At 41.4% G+C, this 21092-nt stretch overlaps 2 protein-coding genes across 5 annotated transcripts in view; one reads left to right on the top strand and one right to left on the bottom strand.

Annotated features, from left to right (window-relative positions):
• Nucleotides 1–1158: 1158 nt before the first annotated feature.
• On the top strand, nucleotides 1159–14351 carry FBXO22 (F-box protein 22). Its single transcript, XM_089538552.1, has 7 exons — nucleotides 1159–1330; nucleotides 2500–2632; nucleotides 4918–5011; nucleotides 6403–6498; nucleotides 7068–7232; nucleotides 9180–9345; nucleotides 12507–14351. The coding sequence occupies exons 1-7, from the start codon at nucleotides 1227–1229 to the stop codon at nucleotides 12931–12933; spliced, it is 1185 nt and encodes a 394-aa protein (XP_089394678.1). The 5' UTR covers nucleotides 1159–1226; the 3' UTR covers nucleotides 12934–14351.
• Nucleotides 14352–15914: 1563 nt separating this feature from the next.
• Nucleotides 15915–21092, bottom strand: part of NRG4 (neuregulin 4) — an 84257-nt gene continuing 79079 nt past the window's right edge. For all 4 annotated transcript variants that reach the window (XM_089538548.1, XM_089538551.1, XM_089538550.1 and 1 more), the window contains one exon: nucleotides 15915–21083. In XM_089538548.1, coding sequence (XP_089394674.1) covers nucleotides 21070–21083 — 14 coding nt within the window. In that variant the 3' untranslated portion in view covers nucleotides 15915–21069. The remainder of the gene's footprint in view (nucleotides 21084–21092) is intronic.

Below are 21092 nucleotides of genomic sequence, written 5' to 3'. Positions count from 1 at the left end.
ATGGATTTCAATAGTTTCCCTGTGCATTCTAACCAAATAATTGTTGGCATGCTCCAGAATTTCGGTGTTTTCACATAGCGTTTTATGCTCAGGGTGGTTTACAATGTTTTCTGCTACTATTGGTTTTTCCCACTCCTCCCAACATAGAGTTACACAGTGTGTGTGTATATATATACACACATACACCCCACTTTCTTCCATGCCAGCATTCTCTCAAGATGCCGGCCACCGATGCTGGCAAAATGTCAGGAACAAACTCTTCTAGAACATGGCCACCTAGCCCCAAAACCCCACAAAAACTATAGTCAGAAAGGACTTTGAAGGCACACAACCACCACAAAAATAACTGTATTTTATTCGTTTAATATGTAACTTGTTTTAATATTGTAATAGTTTAATTCTATTTTAATGTACTGTTTTTTAATGTGAGCCACCCTGAGTCCTAGTTTTGGACAAAAGGGGAGGATGATATTATTATTATTATTATTATTATTATTATTATTATTATTGAAAATGCTGTGTAGAAATAATGCAGTTTGGGACCATGTTAAACTGACATTGCTCCATTCTCCTGGGATTTGTAGTTTGGCAGGAAAGGCCAAAGGCTTTATAGAACTACAAATCCCAGGATTCCATAATAATAATAATAATAATAATAATAATCTTTATTTATATCCTGCCTCTCTTATTTATACAATTTAGCTCCAAAAAAACCCCCAACCCACTAAAGGAATAATCCAGTTTCAGACTGCTTTAGCTGCCCTGCCTCTGTGCTAGGGAATCCTGGGAATTGTAGTTTATTGTGGCACCAGAACACTCTCTCTGACAGAGGATGCTCAATGCCGCACAAAACTACAGTTCCCAGAATTCCCTGGCATTGAGCCAGGGCAGTTAAAGCGGTTTCAAGATGGATTATTTCCTCAGTGTGCTTTGGAGCTATATATAGAGGCCCCTTAAAATCCATTTCTGGTCTTCCAATACTGAGAATAGGAGGACTGATCATAGAGATGCACGGGGCAGAGCGACATCGCTTGGGGGCCGCCATGTTGGGAAAAGTTGTGAATGGCGCCGGAAGTTGGGTCGGAGTGTGCCCTTCTAGCCGTCCGCCGGCCTTTCTCTATGGTAGCGTCCGGGAGTCGCGGCGCTGATGACGTGGCGCCGAGGCGCGTTTCACTTCCGCCTTGGGCCTAGCGCGGTTGCTAGGCAACCAGAGGCCTGCCTTTGCTATGGAGCCCGACCCGAAAGGCTGCTTCGTGCTGAGTAACCTGGCGGAGGTGGTGGAGCGCGTCCTGGGCTTCCTTCCCACCAAGGCGCTGCTCCAGGCGGCCTGGTGAGGGGCTGAGCTCGGTCGGCCTCGCTAGCCAGGAAAGGACGGGGCTTCTGGGCCTAATAGTCGTCGCGGGGCGGGAAGAGAGGAGAGATTCCAAAACGTCCTCCGTTTGGACTCCCCCCAAAATATTCAGCTCCAGAAGCCTTCGCCATTGGAATCCTGGGAAATGAAGTCCAAAAATGCTTGGCCCTTTATTGTGGAGAGATCTTGCAGCCCCTTTGAGGCTTAACTGAAAGAAAGAAGTTGGCAGCAGGAGATTTCCAGGACTATAATAATAATAGTAATAATAATAATAGAGAGAGATCTTGTGGCACCTTTGAGATTCACTGAAAGAAAAGTTGGCAGCAGGAGCTTTCCTGGACTAAAGTCCACTTCCTCATGCATTTAGATGCAGTAATAATCATCATCATATGTAGAGAGGTTAACTGTAAGAGAAAAGTTGGCAGCAGGAGTCTACTAGGCTTCAGTTTGCTTCCTCAGGTGCATTAAAGTAATGCAGTGTCCAAATGTATGTAGAGAGATCTTGGAGCCCCTTTGATAATTAATAGGATTCAAAGATACAGAGGTTTTGTATCACCTTTGAGACTAAAAGCATCAAAGGAGGTAGACTGAAGCCTAGGGAAGCTCTTGGTGTCCACTTGGTTCTCTCAGTGAGTCTCGAAGGTGATACAAGATCTCTATGCACTGATTTTATTGATCAATGCAGCTGTATTCCTGAACTCATTGGAGTAGAGAAGGCTACTACAACCCCTGCCCTGAATTGAATCAAGACTCCTCTGTTTAGTCACCTTTAGTTAAGACACCTCAAATTACCCATAGGAAATATACTCTATCGACTGCTATAGTGTGTAGAGAGAGGTCTTGCAGCACCTTTGAAAGTAACTGAAAGAAAGAAGCTGGCAGCGGGAGCTTTCCTAGACCAAAGTCTACTTCCTCAGATGCATTTGCTGGAGTGGAAAGCCAGGGACAGACTTATATATGCCATTAGTGTGAGAGAATGTCAATTCAAACTCAGTATCCTTTGCGCATGGATTTTGTGTATGATCATTGTGTGTGGTGTAGTGGAGTTCCCAGGATCCCCTTGCACTGAGCCAGGGCAGTTAAAGCAGTCTCAAACTGGATTATTTCTGCAGTGTGACTTATGTGATGCCGATGCCTTTGTGTTCTAGTGTGTGTCGCTTATGGAGAGAGTGTTCCCGCAGAATCCTAAGAACCCAACAGAGCGTCGCCTGGGTCTCCACAGTGGAAACGGGGCCGCCAAATAGCCATGCGCTGGTCCACGCATTGGCAGAGGAGCTCGAGGTAAGTGGATGGCACATATTTAGGTGTTCAAAACAGCTTTGGTGGAGCTCATGCATCCCTGATGCTTTTAGAATCATAGAATCTTTGGCCTCTTACAGGCTGCCAAAATAAAGCTGCTTCAGGTCTCTTTGGAGGTATGCTGTTTAAATGATGCATGCATCCTAAGAATCCGGAAGCTGCACCAAAGCTGCCCTCCAGTGCTTAGGAATGGAGTGTGGCTTTGATGCAACCTCTGGACTCTTAGGACCCATGCATCATTTAAACAGCATACCTCCAAAGAGACCCGAAGCAGCTTTATTTTGGCAGTCTGTAACAGGCCATAGCGTTGGAAGAGACCCCAAGGGCCATCCAGTCCAACCCCATTCTGCCATGCATGAACTCTCAATCAAAGCATCTCCATTGACAGATGGCCATCCAGCCTCTGCTTAAAGACCTCCAAAGAAGGAGACTCCACCAAACTCTGAAGAAGTGTGTTCCACTTTCGAACATCTCTTACTATCAGGAGGTCACTCCTAATGTTGAGGTGGAATCTCTTTTCCTGCACCTTGCATCCATTGCTCCATTGTGTCCTAGTCTCTGGAGTAGCAGAAAACAAGTTTGCTCCCTCCTCAATATGACATCCCTTCAAATATTTAAACAGGGCTATCATATCACCTCTTAACCTTCTCTTCTCCAGGCTAAACATCCCCAGCTCCCTAAACCGTTCCTCATAGGGCATGGTTTCCAGACCTTTCTGTTGGTGTGGAAAACAAAACCCAGAGGCTGATTCTTTGTTGATTATACAGCATTGGTGTGCATTTTGTTTTCAACATGTGTGAAATATATTCTGACTTGCTAGGTTGCTGATGGACTCAGAGGTATATTAGATATCACTCTTAGATTTGGGTCTAAAACACACTGCAGAAATAATCCAGTGTGAGACTGCCTTAAACTGCCCTGGCTCAGTGCTAGGGAATCCTGGGAATTGTAGTTTATAGTGGCACCAGAGGTCTCTTGACAGAGAAGGCTCAATGTCTCACAAAACTACAGTTCCCAGAATTCTCCAGCATTGAGCCAGGGCAGTAAAAGCAGTCTCGAACTGGGTTATTCCTGCAGTGTGTTTTGGCACTTGGAGAAGCCACAGTGGGACTTACCTCTGGGTAAAAATGTATTTACTCATATATGTGTATTTGTGGGGCAGTTCGGCCTTTAATGTGTTGATTCAGATATAAATCACATGAAACTGAGTGGAAAATATTGCCAAGTATGCATGTCTCACACTGCAGCCTAAGCTTTTTGAATTTATGTTATTCTTATATGAGTGTAAATTGGTTATCTAGTTCAGCCTTTCCCAACTCAGTAACCACCAGATGGACTACAACTCCCATCATCACCTGGTCATTGACTGTGTGGGGAAGAAAGTAGTCCCAACACGCCTTGGGGATGCCCAGCCTGAGGAAGGCAGGTCATTAAGAGCCTGGCCTCTTCAGTATGCAAGTTAAATCCAGAACCTTTAGGTTCTGAACAGGACAGTGGCTGCTAAAATTTAATTCTTGGATTATGTAGTTCCCTCCATTACAAACATTCTGGAGAACTTACATGAGAAAGTACAGTTGGCCCTCTGTACTCACAGATTCCTTATCTAGAGATTCAAACATCCATGGCCACCATTGTACTACACCATTGTATTTAATGGGACTTTAAACTCCAGCAAATACTAAGGGCCTACTGTAGATTGTCCCTCTTGAGTCAGATTTTTATTTTATTTTATTTTTTATTGTGGGTCAGGGTAGAGCAGATCAAAATAATGCACTGTCAAAAATAGTGCTCTGGAAGAGTGAAATGTTAATTTATAGGTCAAGTGAAGCATATTCTGCATATTGTGTGGGTCCAGATAGGAGAAACTTGAAAAAAGATGGCTGAAGGGATTTAAATTTGCAATTATGGCATGGGACAGACTGTCCAAAAAGGATGGTCTCCCGGCTTCTAGCTAGGGTCTGTGGGAAGTCGCAGCCTCCAGACTGCGGGACTTTCCCATGGACCAAAAAGAACCTGCAAAAAGCAGGTTCTTCTTACGGCACGATTATGATGCTGCAGTGCACCAGTGGCGCACTTGCGGCATCATAATGGCACTGCGACGTGCGGACACTGGGCATCTGTCACGTAATGCTGGCGGCACCCATCTATACAGGGCGCCGCCATTGCACCCGTCTGGATCGGGCCATAGTTTGCTTTTCTATTAAAAGAGAAGCTGCTGTATTAGTTCCCAGGCTCTGTCCTTGTCACACTGTGCTTTTATTTTGCAGAAGGTTCAAGTGCTGCCACAGACTGTGTTGTATATAGCTGATGCGGAGACTTTCAGTGGACATGAAGAGAGCCACTTCTTTTGCCAGAAGAAAGGTAACTATCTTTCAGCCTGAAAGAAACATTACTTTTATGGGTCTTGGTTTTTAACAGTTAGTGGTTTTAATGTCACACACCAATGGGATAGATGTGTCACAAAACCAATGGATGATGTATTAAGCACAGGAGTTGGATGACTAGCTCATAGATTCTATATCCAGAGGTAACTGTGTCGGCTGTATAGCAAAATACAGTATCATCCAAAATCCACAAAACAGTGATACCTTTACAACCCAAATGCACATCATGCAAGTTGCAAGCTTTCAAAGCTCCACTGGCTTCCTCATTAGGCAGAGGTGTTAAAAGTCATATTGGAGAGGGAAAGAAAGAAAGAAAGGTTAATCATAGCCTTGCATTTGGTCAAGGTGTTGTGGTTGTTGTCCTCAGTTCAGATGGTATGGAAACATATTCATGCAGGTGGGCCCTTCCTCCTTCCTGTCATGTGGAAACTGGAAGATTCAGTCCAGGAAATAAACTTGAAATTCCATTAGCAAGACAAAAAGCTACTGCATTGAGATTTGTCTCAAATCATTTGTGAGGCTACAAGCCTCTTTGTTAGGAAGAGAACACTGAATTTCTCAGGACGTTTCCATAATTTTGCATCAGGAAAACCTTTAGTTTTTTTGTATTAGATTGTAGTGCAGCTATTGCTGAATGCCCTTCAGAAGATCATCATTTCATCATAGCAGATGGCACAGGCAGGGGTCCCCATGTTTTGCCGGCCTTGGCAGCTTACCCAAACATGAGAGTCATTGCCACTCCCGTAGAAAAAATGTGATATGATATCATCACACTTAGCCAATCCCCTCTGAGATTCTGAGTCACTGCAGGGACAGGTCTAAATTCCCCCATGCATCCACCCACACACTCTACTGAGGAAGAGTGAGATGGTTGACCCTGTGCCCAAGGAGTTGTGGGGATGCTGGTCAAGCTTTGGAACCTCTTGGCAACACCACTCTTTCTCCTCCTTCAGGAAGCATGGAAGTCTTTCTGAGACTTGGCAGGGGGAGAGACTTGGGAAGTAGTGAGGTATCTAGCAGCCAGTGCATTTTGCAAGCTGTGATTTTGATCTTGGAAAAAATTTCATATGTTGTTACATTTCCCACAACAAATGTTCTTCCCCAGTCCTGTGGGAAGCCTGCCCTAGTATCTTGGTATCTACCCTTTAAATTCCTTGGAAAACTACAGTGGAAAAATGTAGACAGTCTGCTCAACTCTTAACGCATGGCTATTGAGCATCATAGTTTACTTCTGTGTAAACTCGGTGCTTATCACAACAGCTGTTTAATATCTCTAGAACTGACAGTTCAGTAGTACCATTGAACCCATGTGCACTTGAACGAATTGGCCTTTTTGTTTTGTTTTGTTTTGTTTTGTTGGAACTACAGTCCGACGAAAAAACAGTAAAGAAATAGCTGCTGCATTAGAAAAATTGTTACCCAAACGCTGCCATGTCCTTGGTCTGGTGACACCTGGAGTTGTAGGTAAGTGGGAAAAAGTTGTAAGCCACACAGTAATAATTATATGGCTGTACAGATTCAAGTAGATACATCCTTCTGACCGCATTAGTTCAGAGTGTCTTGTAAATGTATCTTAATCAGTGTATAATTCAGATTGGGGTCTTTCATGAAGTAAAGGGCAACTGACAATGACTACATAGCATTTCTTCAGAACATTCCTTGTGTGAGAAGCAGCCCTCCAGAGTTTGGCAAGAATGACTCTTTGAACTACATCTCCCAGAATTCTCCAGCCACCAAGACTATGATTTCTCAGAGGTTTGAGCAAGCACATGGAAATAGAAAGTTGTCTTATACTGTATAAGATTACTGATCCATCCAACCTAGCAGCTCTGGCAGCAGCTGTCCAAAATTTCTGTCCAAGGTCTTTCATATCCAAGCTGCCTAGAGACCAGTCTAGTCAGAGAACCTGGGGCCTTCTGCCTGTAGGGCAGAATGAAAATGTCTTTATTGAAGAGTTGCATGACTGAAGGTGGGGGCTAGTACCAGCAAAGCTGTTAAAACTGATATTAATATTAATCTTTCATTCTCTTTAGTCACACCCACAGGCTCGCGAAGCAACCGGCCTCTGGAAGTTGAAGACGGTGAAGCTGGGTTTGCGTTATTGTTCCCCAGGATTGATGGGGTGAAGATTAAGACTTTTCACTTCCGTAAAGACTTGAAGACCAGAGTCCTTGACGAAAGCCTGTTTGCTGAGGCAGGCAAGTAATGGTTGAAGTATCACAGTAGTAAAATGTTAAAAGATTAGCAGCCTTGGCTCTACTTGCTGATTCTGCAGGTTAAGCTCTTTCGAAGGGCAACCTTGAGAGGTTTCATGGTGTGGGGCTCTTAATCCTTATCCATAAATCTTCAAGGGTTGCAGCTAGATTGCAGTTTCCTAATGAACCAGTATGGAAGCAGGGAGCATGCATCCATTAAAGTCTCTGTGGCCTGATTTTGCAAGTGGAACATTCTGTCATGGCATTGTCACAGATGAAGTGGTTGCCAAAGACAAAACACTCTGAAAGGATTCCTCATCACGCCTTGTGTATGTTGCCACAGCACCAGTACTGGCTGGTGAATGGCAGTCTCAGTGGAAATTGGTAGGAGACAGACACACACTGTAATGGAATGGAAAAGAGTGGGTGTTTGTGTATCCTCTGAGATGTGTGAGATGTATGTCCATGTGTATGCAGCCCTTGACCTCCTCCCCAGCCAAAACCAGACGCAGCCCTTGGGAGACATGAATCAGGCACCCTTGCAGTCACCAAAGATAAGCAGAGTGTGTCGTGAAGACTTGAGTGTGTGAAGAAATTGGCTTTTTTTAGCCGAAGGAAAAGAAGAATCTCCGGGAGGTGCAGAGGAGCAAGCTATAATCAGATGGATTACCCTCCTCGTGCCAGACCAGTGGCAGGAGTCGCGCAGGCACTTTTCAAGGATACTTTGGGTGTAGGGTATCCTGTATTGGGGGAGCAGGGAAGAGACTTGGATTAAATTATGTATTGCATGCCTTCTCATCTGTCTGATTCTAAGGAGTTAAGTGTCCTCTGCTCTGTCCTCTGCAAGGTTTAAAGTGTCTGATTTACCTTTGTGTGCATATTTTGTTCCAAGGAGAAGCAGTTCTGTGGTTTTTAAATCCCTGAGCCTCCTTTCCCCATCATGCTTTCTGCTACAGGGCTTTTCAATTTTTTTTAATGTTTTCCCAATTTATCCCACATCTGAATGCTCTTAAACCCCCTGGGAGCGATCATGTGCAAGAACCTTCCCTCCAACGAATGGACAGTGTAAACTGAAGAGTAATTGGTTTGTTGTCCATCTTGGAGCATCTCTCCTGCAAAGAGCAACTGGTCCAACTTGTTTTTATGGGCCTTTTTAATGTTATGGAATTTTAAGATCCCTCCTCTGGCTGTGTAACTTGGACACTCTGGGTGTATTGTTTATCTGCACACCAAGGAAGTTGGTTGTTTCCTGTGTTGTAGTTTTCATGCATTCTAACACGTATAACATTAACTGCCGGTTAAGGTTGCCAGGTCAAAGAAAAACAAAACATATGATTGGTGGCTTTATATATGCCCCCGTGGGATTACATACTAGGAGGAGGTCACAAGGTGCTAGAGGGCCCAGTGACAACAATAAATCTTCATGAGAACCTCTGCTTTGATATTTGCTATGCTTACCTAGCCCTTTAGGGATAGACTTCAGAGACATAGCTGTATTAGTCTGGAATATCAATTTTCAAAGGGCTCTCATAGCACCTTTGAGACTAGCTGTATGAAAGATATTGTAGCATAAGCTTTTGTAGACTTGGTATAATTTCATAGATGCATGAAGTAAATCCACAAGTTTTACATTTCTATGGATGTCTATACAATCTCACTCTAAAGCTCCTTCCTGGGCACAAGTTCACTTCACACATCTGAGGAAGTAAACCAGCTCTATCAAAGTTTATGCTACAGATTATTTTGCACAGTTAGTCTTAAAAGTGCTATAAGATCCCTTTGTATACTAACCCTTTAGAGGAAAGTAGCAGAGCAAACACAAAGTGATATGCTCCATTTAGTTTAGGACTGAAAATATAAGGATGGCCTGTCTGTTCCCTATTGTGTAAAAAGGCAAAATTATACAGATTACCACCCTCAGGCACACATTTTTTTTCTTGCTTTTATTAGGCCTGAAGAATAACCCAGACCTTAGAGTGGTTATTCTGTTTGGGTACAACACCTGGAAGTCAGGAGCAACAAGATTTCTGCACCAGATAGTCAACCACTTGAATGAAAAAAGCATCATTGTGGCTGGTGGACATGTGGAGAGCTTTACTTCCCTGATTCCTGAGATGTGAGTATCTTTAGAGGTTGTGGAATCTCCTGATAGTGCCTTTGTCCCGACTACTAGTTGGTCTGAAAATGGTAGGACGTATTGCAATCAGTATTTTTCCCTTTTGGAAAAAGGTGATCAGGATATTGGAAGTGAAGTGACAACACGATTACCAACACTGGATCATTGGCTTTAGCAGGCACTGATACCCTGGTGTTTATTATCCCCAACAACATTGATGAGCTGGTTACAGCCAGAGAGGCAGTGAACTTGGCTGCTTGAGACAGTTGATGGTCCATAATCTGCCATTATATGTGGCTGCTGTTCAAAGGTGTATCCTGAATCTAGTTTTCCTATCCCCAGTTACCCTTATCCTGCTTTACCCTTCTGAATAATGTTGCTGGAATATATCTAGATTCCTGTAAGTATTCTAGATCTCTCTTGCTATGTCTTTGGTTGGAGCAGTGGTTCTCAACCTGTGGGTCGCGACCCCTTTGGGATCGAATGACCCTTTCACAGGGGTCGCCTATGATAATCAGAAAACACATATTTCTGATGGTCTTAGGAACTGCTTCTCTGTCCGTTGGGGATCACCACAGCATGTGGTGTATTAAAGGGTCATGGCATTAGGAAGGTTGAGAACCACTGGCTTGGAGCAAAGAGCAGACTGCATTTGAATTCATAGCAACCCGCATATAAATGACGCATAGTATAGTAGACCAGGAGAGTCAGGTGTAGTGGTTTGAGTGTTGGACTATGACTCTGGAGACAAGAGTTTGATTTCCCCACTTGGCTATGAAACCCACTGGGTCACCTTTGGCAAGTCACAAACTCTCAGACTCAGGGGAAGGCAATGGCAAACCTGCCCTGAACAAATCTTGCCAAGAAAACCCTATAATAAATTAGTTTTAGAGCTGCCATAAGATGGAAACGACTTGAAGGCAAATCTTGCCAAGAAAACAACAACAATAGCAGACCACCAGGCCTACATTCCAGTGATGTTGTTGGTCAGATATGTTTTTTTCCTGATTCCTTGAGCACTACTCTTCTAGTTGTCAGAATGATGTGTGCCTCTGCATTAGGTCTGTATTGTTTTACCATGTTTCCTGAGGATACAGTGCAGCAGAGGCAGGCTTCACTTCAGGTGAATTATAGTCATGCCACATCTTTACAGCAAATTAGCTTAAAGAAAACCAGAACTTGGATGGCTTGTATTTCCCTTGCAAACCGAATGAAATCTACTTTGATGAAACTCTTAATTTAGGGACCATCCCCACTTGGGCTTTCAAACCCTCGGATGACAGCACTGTGCAAGAGTATTCATTTGACTTTTTCTGTTGTTGGTGAACCAGCAGATTACAATAATCCTACCACTTTCTCTTTGACGTTCTACAAAACGCTGCCAAACAGTCTTCATTTCTACAGGGAAGGAATTATCTGGCTGTTCAAAGCAGAAGTCCATTTTTGAGATGTGGTTTTTGCCAATAGCATTCTAGCCCAGTAGTTTGCAAACTTTAGTCCTCCATATGTTTTGGGCTTCAGCTGTTGACCAAGTTGTCTGGGGCTTCTGAAAACTGAAGTCCAAAACAGCTGGAGGACTAAAGTTTGGGAATCATTGATCTAGCCTAACTAACCAGTTAATCTCAATGTAGTTAGATGCCAGGTGGCCTGGACAACCAGTATATTGCTTTCCTAATGCAATTTCTGAGCTTTTCTTTTTGCTTTCAGAAATTCCTCACATGGTGACAAAATTGTTCTGTGTTTTGTAACAAGTTGTTTTTTAAAAAGGTGAATTTAAAAAATTTAAATTGTTGTTTCTTTAAAATATGGAGAAATTTAATCAGTGGGTCTATTTTGTTTGTCAGCATTTGCATTGCATTAGCATGTGCAGCTTAAGTAGCTCCATATGGAACTGATAGGCCAGCATCCTCAGGGGACAAACTCTTTATCTGTTGAGTTTATTACTCTCAAGCTATGGGGAGAAACTCTGGATGAGCAACAAATGTGCCTAAGGTGGTTTTTAGGAAGCACCTGTTAGTATGTCAACAATAGTGTAGGCTCCCCTTTTCCTGGCAATGTCTCTTAAATATCTAAAGTCACATCAAACCCTGGTTTTCCCAATCATGTGTTCATAATTTTTAGTCAGTTAATCATGGATTTAGATTTGCAAAGCTACTGAAACATCTGTATTTAAGGCATCGGGAAATACATCTGGTAAAGAAAAAAAATACTGTCAAAACTCCAGAATTCCTTAGATCAATTTTATTTTATGGTTAGGCTAGATCAATGTAGTGGTTTAAACCCTGGGTTCAAATCCCTGGGTGACCATGGGTAAGTCACACTCTCTCAGCCTCAGAGGAAGATAGAGGCAAACCTCTGAGGAAATCTTGCCAAGAAAATCCCACAATAGGTTGTTTTAGGATTACCATAAGTCGGAAATGACTTGAAGGCACACAACAACAAATCTTTATACTCCCAAGAATCTCCAGCAGATACTGTTGTTGTTTATCTTCAAGTCAGTTCTGACTTTCTGGCAATTCGAAGGCAAACTGGCAGAGGGTTGGACTTGATACACCTTGAGGTCTCTTCCAACTCTATGATTCTGTAAAACCTATCAGGGTTTTTCTTGGCAAGATTTCTTCAGAAGGGGTTTGCCTTCTCAATAGCCTATGAGGCCGACAGCGTGTGATTTGCCTCAGGTCATCTAATGGGTTTCCACGGCTGAGCTGGGATTTGAACCCTGGTCTCAAGAGTTGTGGTCCAGTGCTCAAACCACTTTACCATGCTGGCTCTTTCCAACAGATATGTGTATATACAAAGATCTTAAAAACTCTTGTCAGTTTATCTTAAATGATTTGTAGGCAGATAAGGTATATCAAATGGTTACCATATTGTTTTCCAGATTAGTAAATCTTAGATGTTCAGGAATCAGACATGTTAATAACCTTTGAACAAATCTCATGAGTAAAGCCGTAGCTAGGAGCAGAGTGCTGTGCCAAGAGAGATGAGTGACATGCTGTTTGCAGGCATCACAAATGACTAGTTGTGTATGTGTGTTTTAATAATAGTATTTCTTTTGTTTTGTATTATATTTAGTCTTGTTGGTACTACTGTATTCTGATAAGACCTTTTCATTGTGCCTTCTCTCTCTCTCTCTCTCTTTCTCTTTCTCTCTCTTTCAGTAATACTCGGGCTGCTGAGTCCTGTGGTGTTGTTGGTTTGGCTTTTAGCGGACCTCAGATCCAGAGCGCTTCTGTTCTTTTAGATCAGGGTGTAATTGATGAGAAGACAGCAGAAGCTGCAATGCAGCGCCTCAAGGCTGCAAACATTCCTGAACACAATAGCCTTGGTTTTATGTTTGCATGTGTGGGCAGGGGATACCAGTATTACAAAACCAAACAGAACCTTGAAGCTGATGCTTTTCGGAAGTTCTTCCCTAACATTCCTCTGTTTGGATTTTTTGGACATGGGGAAATAGGATGTGATCGAATTGTGACTGGGAATTTTATACTCCGAGAGTATAATGATACAAAGGATGATCTGCTCCATGCCTACACCACTGTAATGACTCTTATTCATTTGGGTTCTGTGAAGGTAAATCAAGTTTAAACCTTTGTTTTATGTTAAATATGCCTCTGTCATCAGAAGTACCTCCTGAACAAAAGTGATGGTTGACATTAGAATATCTACTTGGCAGTTTTGTGCCATGCAAAAGTTTTAAAATGGCAAGCTTGTCAGATATATGGTAGGGAAAAAATCATTATTAAAGTTACAAATGTTGGTGGCTGTAATGTTTGGCACTGAAATATCCGTGTGTCTGTAGAAGTTTTTGAACTAGATTTTTGACACTGTTCAAATTACTCATTGGATGCATTCTTTAACAGCCATGTTAAAAATGGTGTTATCTCTTTTATTATTTGACAGGATTGTCTTTCTGGAGCTAAAGCTTCATGTTTGAACTACCAATATGTGGAGATAAAAAGGTGAAGTATACATACAGAGCTCACCAAACATAAAACAGAGAATTATCTCCCCAAATCCCTGAACTGGATTTCCCCCCCATAAAGACAAAAGATGGCAGTCTGGAACTTTAGGCCTTATCTTACTAACACACTGTGTACTGGAAAGTGTGATTTGCTAAACTGGATTATGTTGCAAATTATAGGGGTTTTCTGGCTGCTTTTTGTTTCTTCTGCCCTGATAATCTGAGTATTCCTTGGGGATTTATCTGATCCTAAACTATCCCTTATATGGCCAGGCACAGGGTCACCGAGTTTGGTCTAAGGCAACAGTCCAACTATCTCCAAGCGTGGCCAGGCTAAATTTGTAGTTATGTCAGAGAAAGGTGAGCATCAGCGCTCTCATGCTTACCTGTTTCTATATAAAGGGGGGATGCTGTATACTTCACCCGTAAACACACTTTACTTGGAGGTAGGTTCTATTGAATTGGCATTGGACCTGACTTCTTACTCCTTTGACAACTACTGTTTTAAGGTCACCTGTAGGAAATAGAAGTGTCTGGAGACAGCAAGGAGAATGCTGAGTGCAGCAGCTGGAGGGCACAAAGAATGCTGAGTGAATGTAACTTAACTGATAGTTTTTCTATCAAGACAGGCCATCAGTAACATTTTCACAATCCACAGCTTGTATTGGCATAGAGAAGTGGGAGAAGAATAATGTGGATGTAAGAAATTAATCTGGTATTCAGCTTTTTGCTTGGTAGTGAAACCAATGAAGATAATTTATCATTTGACATATTGTTCTATCCTTGTATTGGTGCATCTTAATAATAAGACAGTTAAAGTTTGACTTTTATCACATTGCAAGATGTGTTATTCCTGTTCCCAAAAAGCACACTGCCCAGGAGTGAGAGGTAGAGTTTGGGAATCTAGGAGAAGGAGGGGGATTTCAACTGGCTGCTGAAATTGTAAGCAATTCTTATTATTTCTTCATTATCAAAATGCTGTTTTATTTCTTAATACAGACTTTGGAACCACTGAATAAAATGTTGGTGTTTTTCTTTGTTAGACTGGTGTATCTGCAGTACAGTTTCGTGATACGTGTATGCAGAGGCTTGGATTTGTTGAAGTTTGGAGACTTGGTCTTGATTTTAATTTGCTGGATTGTTACTATACAAAGATAGTCCATTTTGCTTTGCGGAATGAGTTTTGAAACCTTTGCTGAAGCATTGGTCTTGAACTATTTGAGTCAGTGAAGGAAACCTACTTAACTGCAGAATTCAAGGAAAAATCCAAGGGTTTTCTTTTATCATCTTCTGCTACTTAGAAAAACTCCCATAATCTCACTAGGAAGAGAATGCACCCTTCTTTATTTAAGAAAAAATGAGGAAGATGTAAATGAAAAATATATAAATGGGTGTAATTATTAAACAGGAGGGCACAACTTGTGTGTGTGTGTGTGTGTGTAAAACAGTTCACAATCAAGATCATAACAGTTATGAGCAGTAAATGTTATTTAAAAACACAGTGGTCAGTTAAAAATAGAATAGCAGCAAGTTTCAATGGGCTGAGAGATTTTGAATTGGTCCAGAAATGCACAAACAATCTGTACTTGTGAATTGGTGTCTCCTTCAGGTGTCCCTGATATATCAACAATGGCAGCCACATTCTATACAATTCCAGTTTTCCAGACCCTCTTGAAAGGCTGCCTCTGGCCTGTTACAGACTGCCAAAATAAAGCTGCTTCAGGACTCTTTGGAGGTATGCTATTTAAATGATGCATGCATCCTAAGAATCCAGAAGCTGCACCAAAGCTGCACTCCAGTGCTTAGGAATGGAGTGTGGCTTTGGCGCGACCTCCGGACTCTTAGGACCCATGCATCATTTAAATAGCATACCTCCAAAGAGACCTGAAGCAGCTTTATTTTGGCAGTCTGTAACAGGCCTCTGTCACCCTTTAGTAGTGGAATGAATGAAAACACATGTAAGCATTTTTAATATAACACTTATATCTAAAATTAAAGGGGTAACTTGGGAAGAGCAATAGGCAGTTCTTACATTGGTATTGCCATAATGTACAGTTGCATTCCACATGCTTCTTATTATGACAGTAGAAAAATCAACTGTCATTTTTACAGTAATGCAATACTATTTGAAGGCTGGGCAAGATGAAATTCTACTGCAGCAGGAACCCTACTCTGAGAAGGCTATCTGCATTGTCTTGTTAGATGAGCAATAGGCAATTCTTACATTTTCAAAGTGTTAGGAAGGAATCCCAAGCCAATCTACCCAGTGAAAATGGTGTATTGAAACTAATGTGGATTATGAAGTTTGACAAAAATATAACAGGAGTGAAAAGCACTTTTATCAACCAGTAGTAACCTTTTCAACTAGCCAGTTCTTTTTTTGGAACAAAACAGTAATTAGTCCTACAGGTGGAACAATAGAAGACAACTATCTTTAATAATAATAATAATAATAATAATAATAATAATAATAATAATAGTTTTTATTTATATTTCCCACCTCTCCCATGGATCGAGGTGGGATTACATCAGTAAAATAATACAATACAAATACAAAATATAATCAGTAAAGAAGCAACTTTGATCTAGCAGGGTTGGATTCCTTCCTTCCCCTATTCAGTTGGAGTTATAATACATCACTTTCTCCAAATTGGTGTTTAAAAAAGAAAATTGCATGTTAGCTTCATGCAATAGGAAGAGAAGCAGATAACTTCTGGTTTTTGTTTGGCCGACTTGAAACCATTGTATTTCTAATCTGAGCTTTTCAGCAAGTAACATTTCAAACTGGTTTTAAATTCTGAATGCTTGTTTGAGAGACATGTAGAGGCTCTCAAGGCCCATGTTTTTCCCGGCCTGGTTTGTCTTATTTAGGTGACACAGGCCAACAGCCCAGGGCTGGGGTCAGGCAGATTGGAGCCATTCCAGCAGGTCTAGCCTGACACTGGTCACACCGGCTCAGCCAGCCCTTATCCTGGTCTAAAAAAACCCCCCACCTGTTTGCAGCAAAGTTTTCCAGAAAATCCCTGTGACAGACAGTAGACTGGATGGCCTCAGACCTCCTTACCTGCTGCCACTGTTCTCTGTGAAGGTCCCCATCTCAACCTGTGATGTCAGAAAAGGGCCCCTGGCCATCTGGGTGAAGCCAAGTGCCCCATTTCTGCCCTTATGGGCTGTGGTGGGTCAGTGGATAAGGTAGCAGTGGCAATGGTGACACAGTGGCAGAAAGTCAACTAAATACCTGCCTGTAGCTACACAAGTCCAGGTGAGTTCTGGGGCCAGGAACGGGCCATATCTGTGGTCAGGATACGATGGGGATCCCTGCCTTTGTGTTTTGCCCCTAACTAGGTCTTCAAAGAACAGATAGTAAACTTCATTCACAAATAAAATATTCATGTTGACTGGCCTTGGTTTTGACCAGTAAAAGTCATTGCCTAAAGCCTTCCAACTAGTTCACACAAAATAAGGGAGTAATGTAACATGCCCCTATGTTATATTAAGAAGATTCTGCAAGTTTTAGCATGTGAAAAAGTCTCTTTTATTATTTTGTTTACTACACCTTCTCTCCCCCATGAAGATCCATTCAGCACAATCAAGGGCCTTTTTTATTTTCCATGCCTTTTCAAATAGACCTCTATATTGTTGGTTGTGCCTTTGCTAAAAATGAATTGATGGAACACAGTACTTTCTCAGTATTATCAAATGGTGTCCTGATGTGATTCAACCGTACTTGGACTGTTTTACCTACTGAAGATAAAGCCAATTCTAATCCATCTCTTGGCAGCTTCACATACCCCTGACATTCTGTGTTTGACAACTGCAAGATCAACGCACAGCTATGCTTATATATTTTGTCCTGTAAAATATTAGCAATATTGTCTTCTTTCACAGTATCTGGAAATAGTGTTATGGATTCCTGGAAAATTCTCTAAGAAATTTCTTTAATTAGAAGATGGGTTTTTTAAATTGATGTGCGTGTGCGCAAGAGAGAGCTTCTTGCCTTTTCACCATTTGTATGTTCAAGATGACTAACACACTTAAATAACACAACATAAATATTCACATAAACAGATACATCCAAACAAATGTAAAGTACATAACAGCACAAAAAGTTACTGTTGAAAATGTGCAGAATTAAATTTTCCAAGTCATCTGGTACATGTGCTTTCTGCATTTTGCTTTTGTACACCAGACTTAATTTTTACCTCCACCTAAGACAAGGTTAGGGGAAATATGTCCTCCCAAGACCCCATAGACTACTAGAGCACCCAGACCCACCTACCCACCCATCCCTATTTTAGCATTTTTCCAGCTGATTCCTCAAAACCCATCCACAGGCACCTAAATCTGGGGAGAAACTCATGAAACGCAGCTATTCTTGAATCTTGAAACTGGAAGTAGCATGGCATCACTTCAAGAGCAGCAATGTACCTGGAGACATTGTCCCTCACCTCCCTTACACAGATAGCCACTGATGTCCCAAGCTTACATCATGATCTTTGGTAACCTTTACTCTTCACACATCATATTTTTGTTTACTATGGAAGGAAAATGCAGGGCTGTCCTTTTCCAAAATGATGTGACGGGGCGTCTTATAAGTCAGTATGACTCAAAATGGTGGTCCCTGGACTAGTGCAAGCCAGGAGCCATTAGCTGTCAGTCCCTGGCAGCCCAGAAATGAAATAACTATACCCAGTTTAGTCCCTGGTTCCTGCACAATGGAAAACAATAAATGCCGGTCCTCCACATTGAGAAGCTCTGATGCAAATGCTGGTATGTTTTCCCCCCTACAATTCTCAGTTGCCAATCACAAAAAATAACTGAAATTACATCTAAGCAAAGCTAACTTCTCTTTTGTATTCTCCTCCCTCCAGTTGATTCAATCAGAGATATGGATGATATTGTCCTGTAATACTGACTTATAAGCATCACCCTCCAAATTATTGTGGCGAAGAATTTGTCATTCTCTGGATGGCAGAGAAGAGCAATCCATTAACACACAGGTTATTCCTTATGCTGTCTACTGATACAAAAGTTTAAGCTTCTTTTCAGTTACATCTGTTGACTCCTCTCGCTTCCCTGACAGCTCTATGTTCAGAAAACCTAGTACATCCTTCTTGAAGATCAGATTTTTCCATTCCCATTTTCTAGCTCACTTATATCTTCATGTCTGATCCAAAATATTTATTGCTGTTTGCCGCATCCCTTTGCAAACACATCTATCTGCATGTCACTATGACAGATATATTGCTCAACCATTCCCATTCTCTCTTTTTTATATCAACCAGAGAACCCAAAGTGTGAACATGATTAAAATCTACTGAAGTGCATGGCAAGTAAGTACATTTATTGTTGTAACCACAGATCATAAAACAGAAAAACAAAACAAAAGCATTGGTACATCTAATAGGGAAATGAGTACAAATATATAAAACAAACATAACTATAAAACCCCAAATATCTAGTAATAGTAACAACGCTAATAACAGTGATCCAGATACCGATGCTAATCCCAAAACCATAGTTTAGCGAGATGTCTAACCAGGTAAGCAGATACAATTCTCTTTCCAATTTGTCTGAAGACTTCTTAAAATATTTTAATAATATAAGATGAATGTTTACAGTAAGTAAGGGCAGCCCTGCCTCTGTTCTTAAGAGTCTGGCAAGTGTGCTTTGTAGGAGATCAAGAATTTTCTTTAAACAACTATACTGGATTATTTCCAGCTGTGTGAGCATCTTCTCTTTCAACCTCTTCATTTCAGTGTCACATAAGAGCTGTATAACTACTTTACCACGGAGTATTTTAAGTGCAGGAGCTATGAATTGACCACCTTTAGAAAATAAAAAAAGTAAGTTAACCCTCAGCGTCCAACAAACGGGAATTAGAAATGGACTGATGTATGTCTTCCAGGGCAAAAACTCCTGAAATGCAGCAGCTATACATTTTAAAAGAGGGCATTGCTCTGTTTGCAGGACATGGATCCTCCACCCGTGTTTGGTTCCACTACAGCTGAAGACACCAATTTTTGTTTTATTATAATTAATCCTCAGCTGCTTTTCATTGTAGTCAGCCAATCTAGCCATCGTTCTTCTAAGCCTGATCTCAGAGTAAGAAACAAGAGCCATGTTGTCAGCATACAGCCAAATTGGGACTTTAAACTCCTTAAGCAAAGAAGAGAAAAATTTCTGTGAGTCCTTGGCCTGAATAATTCTATTAACATAGATATTAAATAAACAAGGAGCCAGCAGACAATCCTCTTGAACATCTTTCTTTAGGAAAACAGGGTCGATCAGAGACCTTTGCCACCCAACATTCAGTGTAACTTTAAAATTTGAGTGTAATTCAACAAGTAACCTGAGAAGCCTTCTTCCAGTGTCTGTCCTCTCAAGCATCTCCCAACCAAAAGCTGGTGTATAGTCATTAAATGCAACATAAAGATGTTTTCTGTAACAAATGATATAATTCAGAATCAGTGACTTCGGTGTAATAGAGTGATCTATAGTACTGTGGCCCCTATGGAAACCCCTGTGCTTTGAAGGAGAAGGTCTTGTTGACTCTGGCCAGTTTTCCAGTTTATTTAAAAGATGACAGATATACAGCTTGGAGATTATATGCAAAAGTTTGATTGGATGCTCAACAACACAAATGTTGTTGAGGTCCTCTTCAGGAGCTTTCCTTAAAGTAAGAGTGTCAATGAATTGTCTGCATTCTAGGTCTGAAACTACTGGCAGGGCTGGGTTTGAATCTAAATTAGAAAGTGGGCATTCATATGTTGAGTTGCTCTGAGTATAGCCATAAACACCCCCAAAATGTAAAGACAATATCTTGGCTGGAATATGAACATCGGGAGTAAAATTGCATGCTTTTGTATCAGTGGCTACAGGTTCCGAAATCTTCCTATCCTTTTTTTGTTTTACACAAAGATTCAACTCTCTCCATCGAGCTTTATAACAGTGTTTCCAAAACCGCTTATATTGGGAGGAAAAAAATCGTATCAGGACTTGAATGGAAGAATCAGATCTGTGCATGGCAAACCTGGGTGCAGATGCAATGAAAAGTCCCCCGTTTGTCTAAATGCAGTGGAAGCAGATGGCAAACATTTTGTATTAAATGTGAGCCAAGGGGACTTGGGTTGCCCCTGCTCTTCACTTTCTTAAATGTTCCACGCTTCGAGTTTCTTTACAAGTGTTGTCAGGAGAGAGAGAGAACTGAACCAAGAAAGGGTCTTTGCCAGATATTAGGGATGCATATCAAAGACAGTGTAATGACTCTGCCTAAATATGTTCCTTTCATAATTTACGGCTCACTGATTTTCATGTTGTGTTTAACAAATAAAGGAACCAGGCACAGATTCAGATTATTGAACAGGCATTCCTTCTCTGTGGTGCCATTGGGTCTTTTCAAGAATCCTGTTATATCAACTGCAAGTGCATTCAAAAAGCAGCAACTTCCACCGGAAATAACTAAATGGGAAATAGCATGAAAAACAACTTAGGAAAGGCTCTGAGAAAATTCACTAATAAGCCATTTGTGCACAATTTCTCTTCACTCTTTGAAGCAGTCAGAATCCCCTTAAATATAACTATTTGGTTGGATAGATGCTTTCCCATTCATCAGCCCAAAACCTATTTGTCATGGATATTTTCTCTGTTCTGTCTTCGTACCATATTCCACGACATGGTTCCAGCTTTTCTATGGCTGCTTTGGCTGTTGCTGATTCACAATTGGCGCTTTTATTTCACCGTCTCCAGCTTGAATTCCTTTATTCCGTGATCTCTGTAAAGA

The sequence above is a fragment of the Sceloporus occidentalis genome, unplaced genomic scaffold (genome assembly GCF_023333645.1).
Source record: "Sceloporus occidentalis isolate IW3139 unplaced genomic scaffold, rSceOcc1.0.p SCAF_9, whole genome shotgun sequence".
Classification (NCBI taxonomy): Eukaryota; Metazoa; Chordata; class Lepidosauria; order Squamata; family Phrynosomatidae; genus Sceloporus; species Sceloporus occidentalis.
This window is presented reverse-complemented; position numbering and strand designations above follow the sequence as displayed.

What these genes read in the sequence shown, in the direction of transcription:
- FBXO22 (XM_089538552.1), top strand. Translation starts at nt 1,227, where the DNA reads ATGGAGCCCGACCCGAAAGGCTGCTTCGTGCTGAGTAACCTGGCGGAG. An exon ending in AAGCCTGTTTGCTGAGGCAG is followed by an intron (nt 7,233 to 9,179) that starts GCAAGTAATGGT and finishes TGCTTTTATTAG; the next exon opens with GCCTGAAGAATAACCCAGAC. An exon ending in ACTTCCCTGATTCCTGAGAT is followed by an intron (nt 9,346 to 12,506) that starts GTGAGTATCTTT and finishes TCTCTCTTTCAG; the next exon opens with TAATACTCGGGCTGCTGAGT.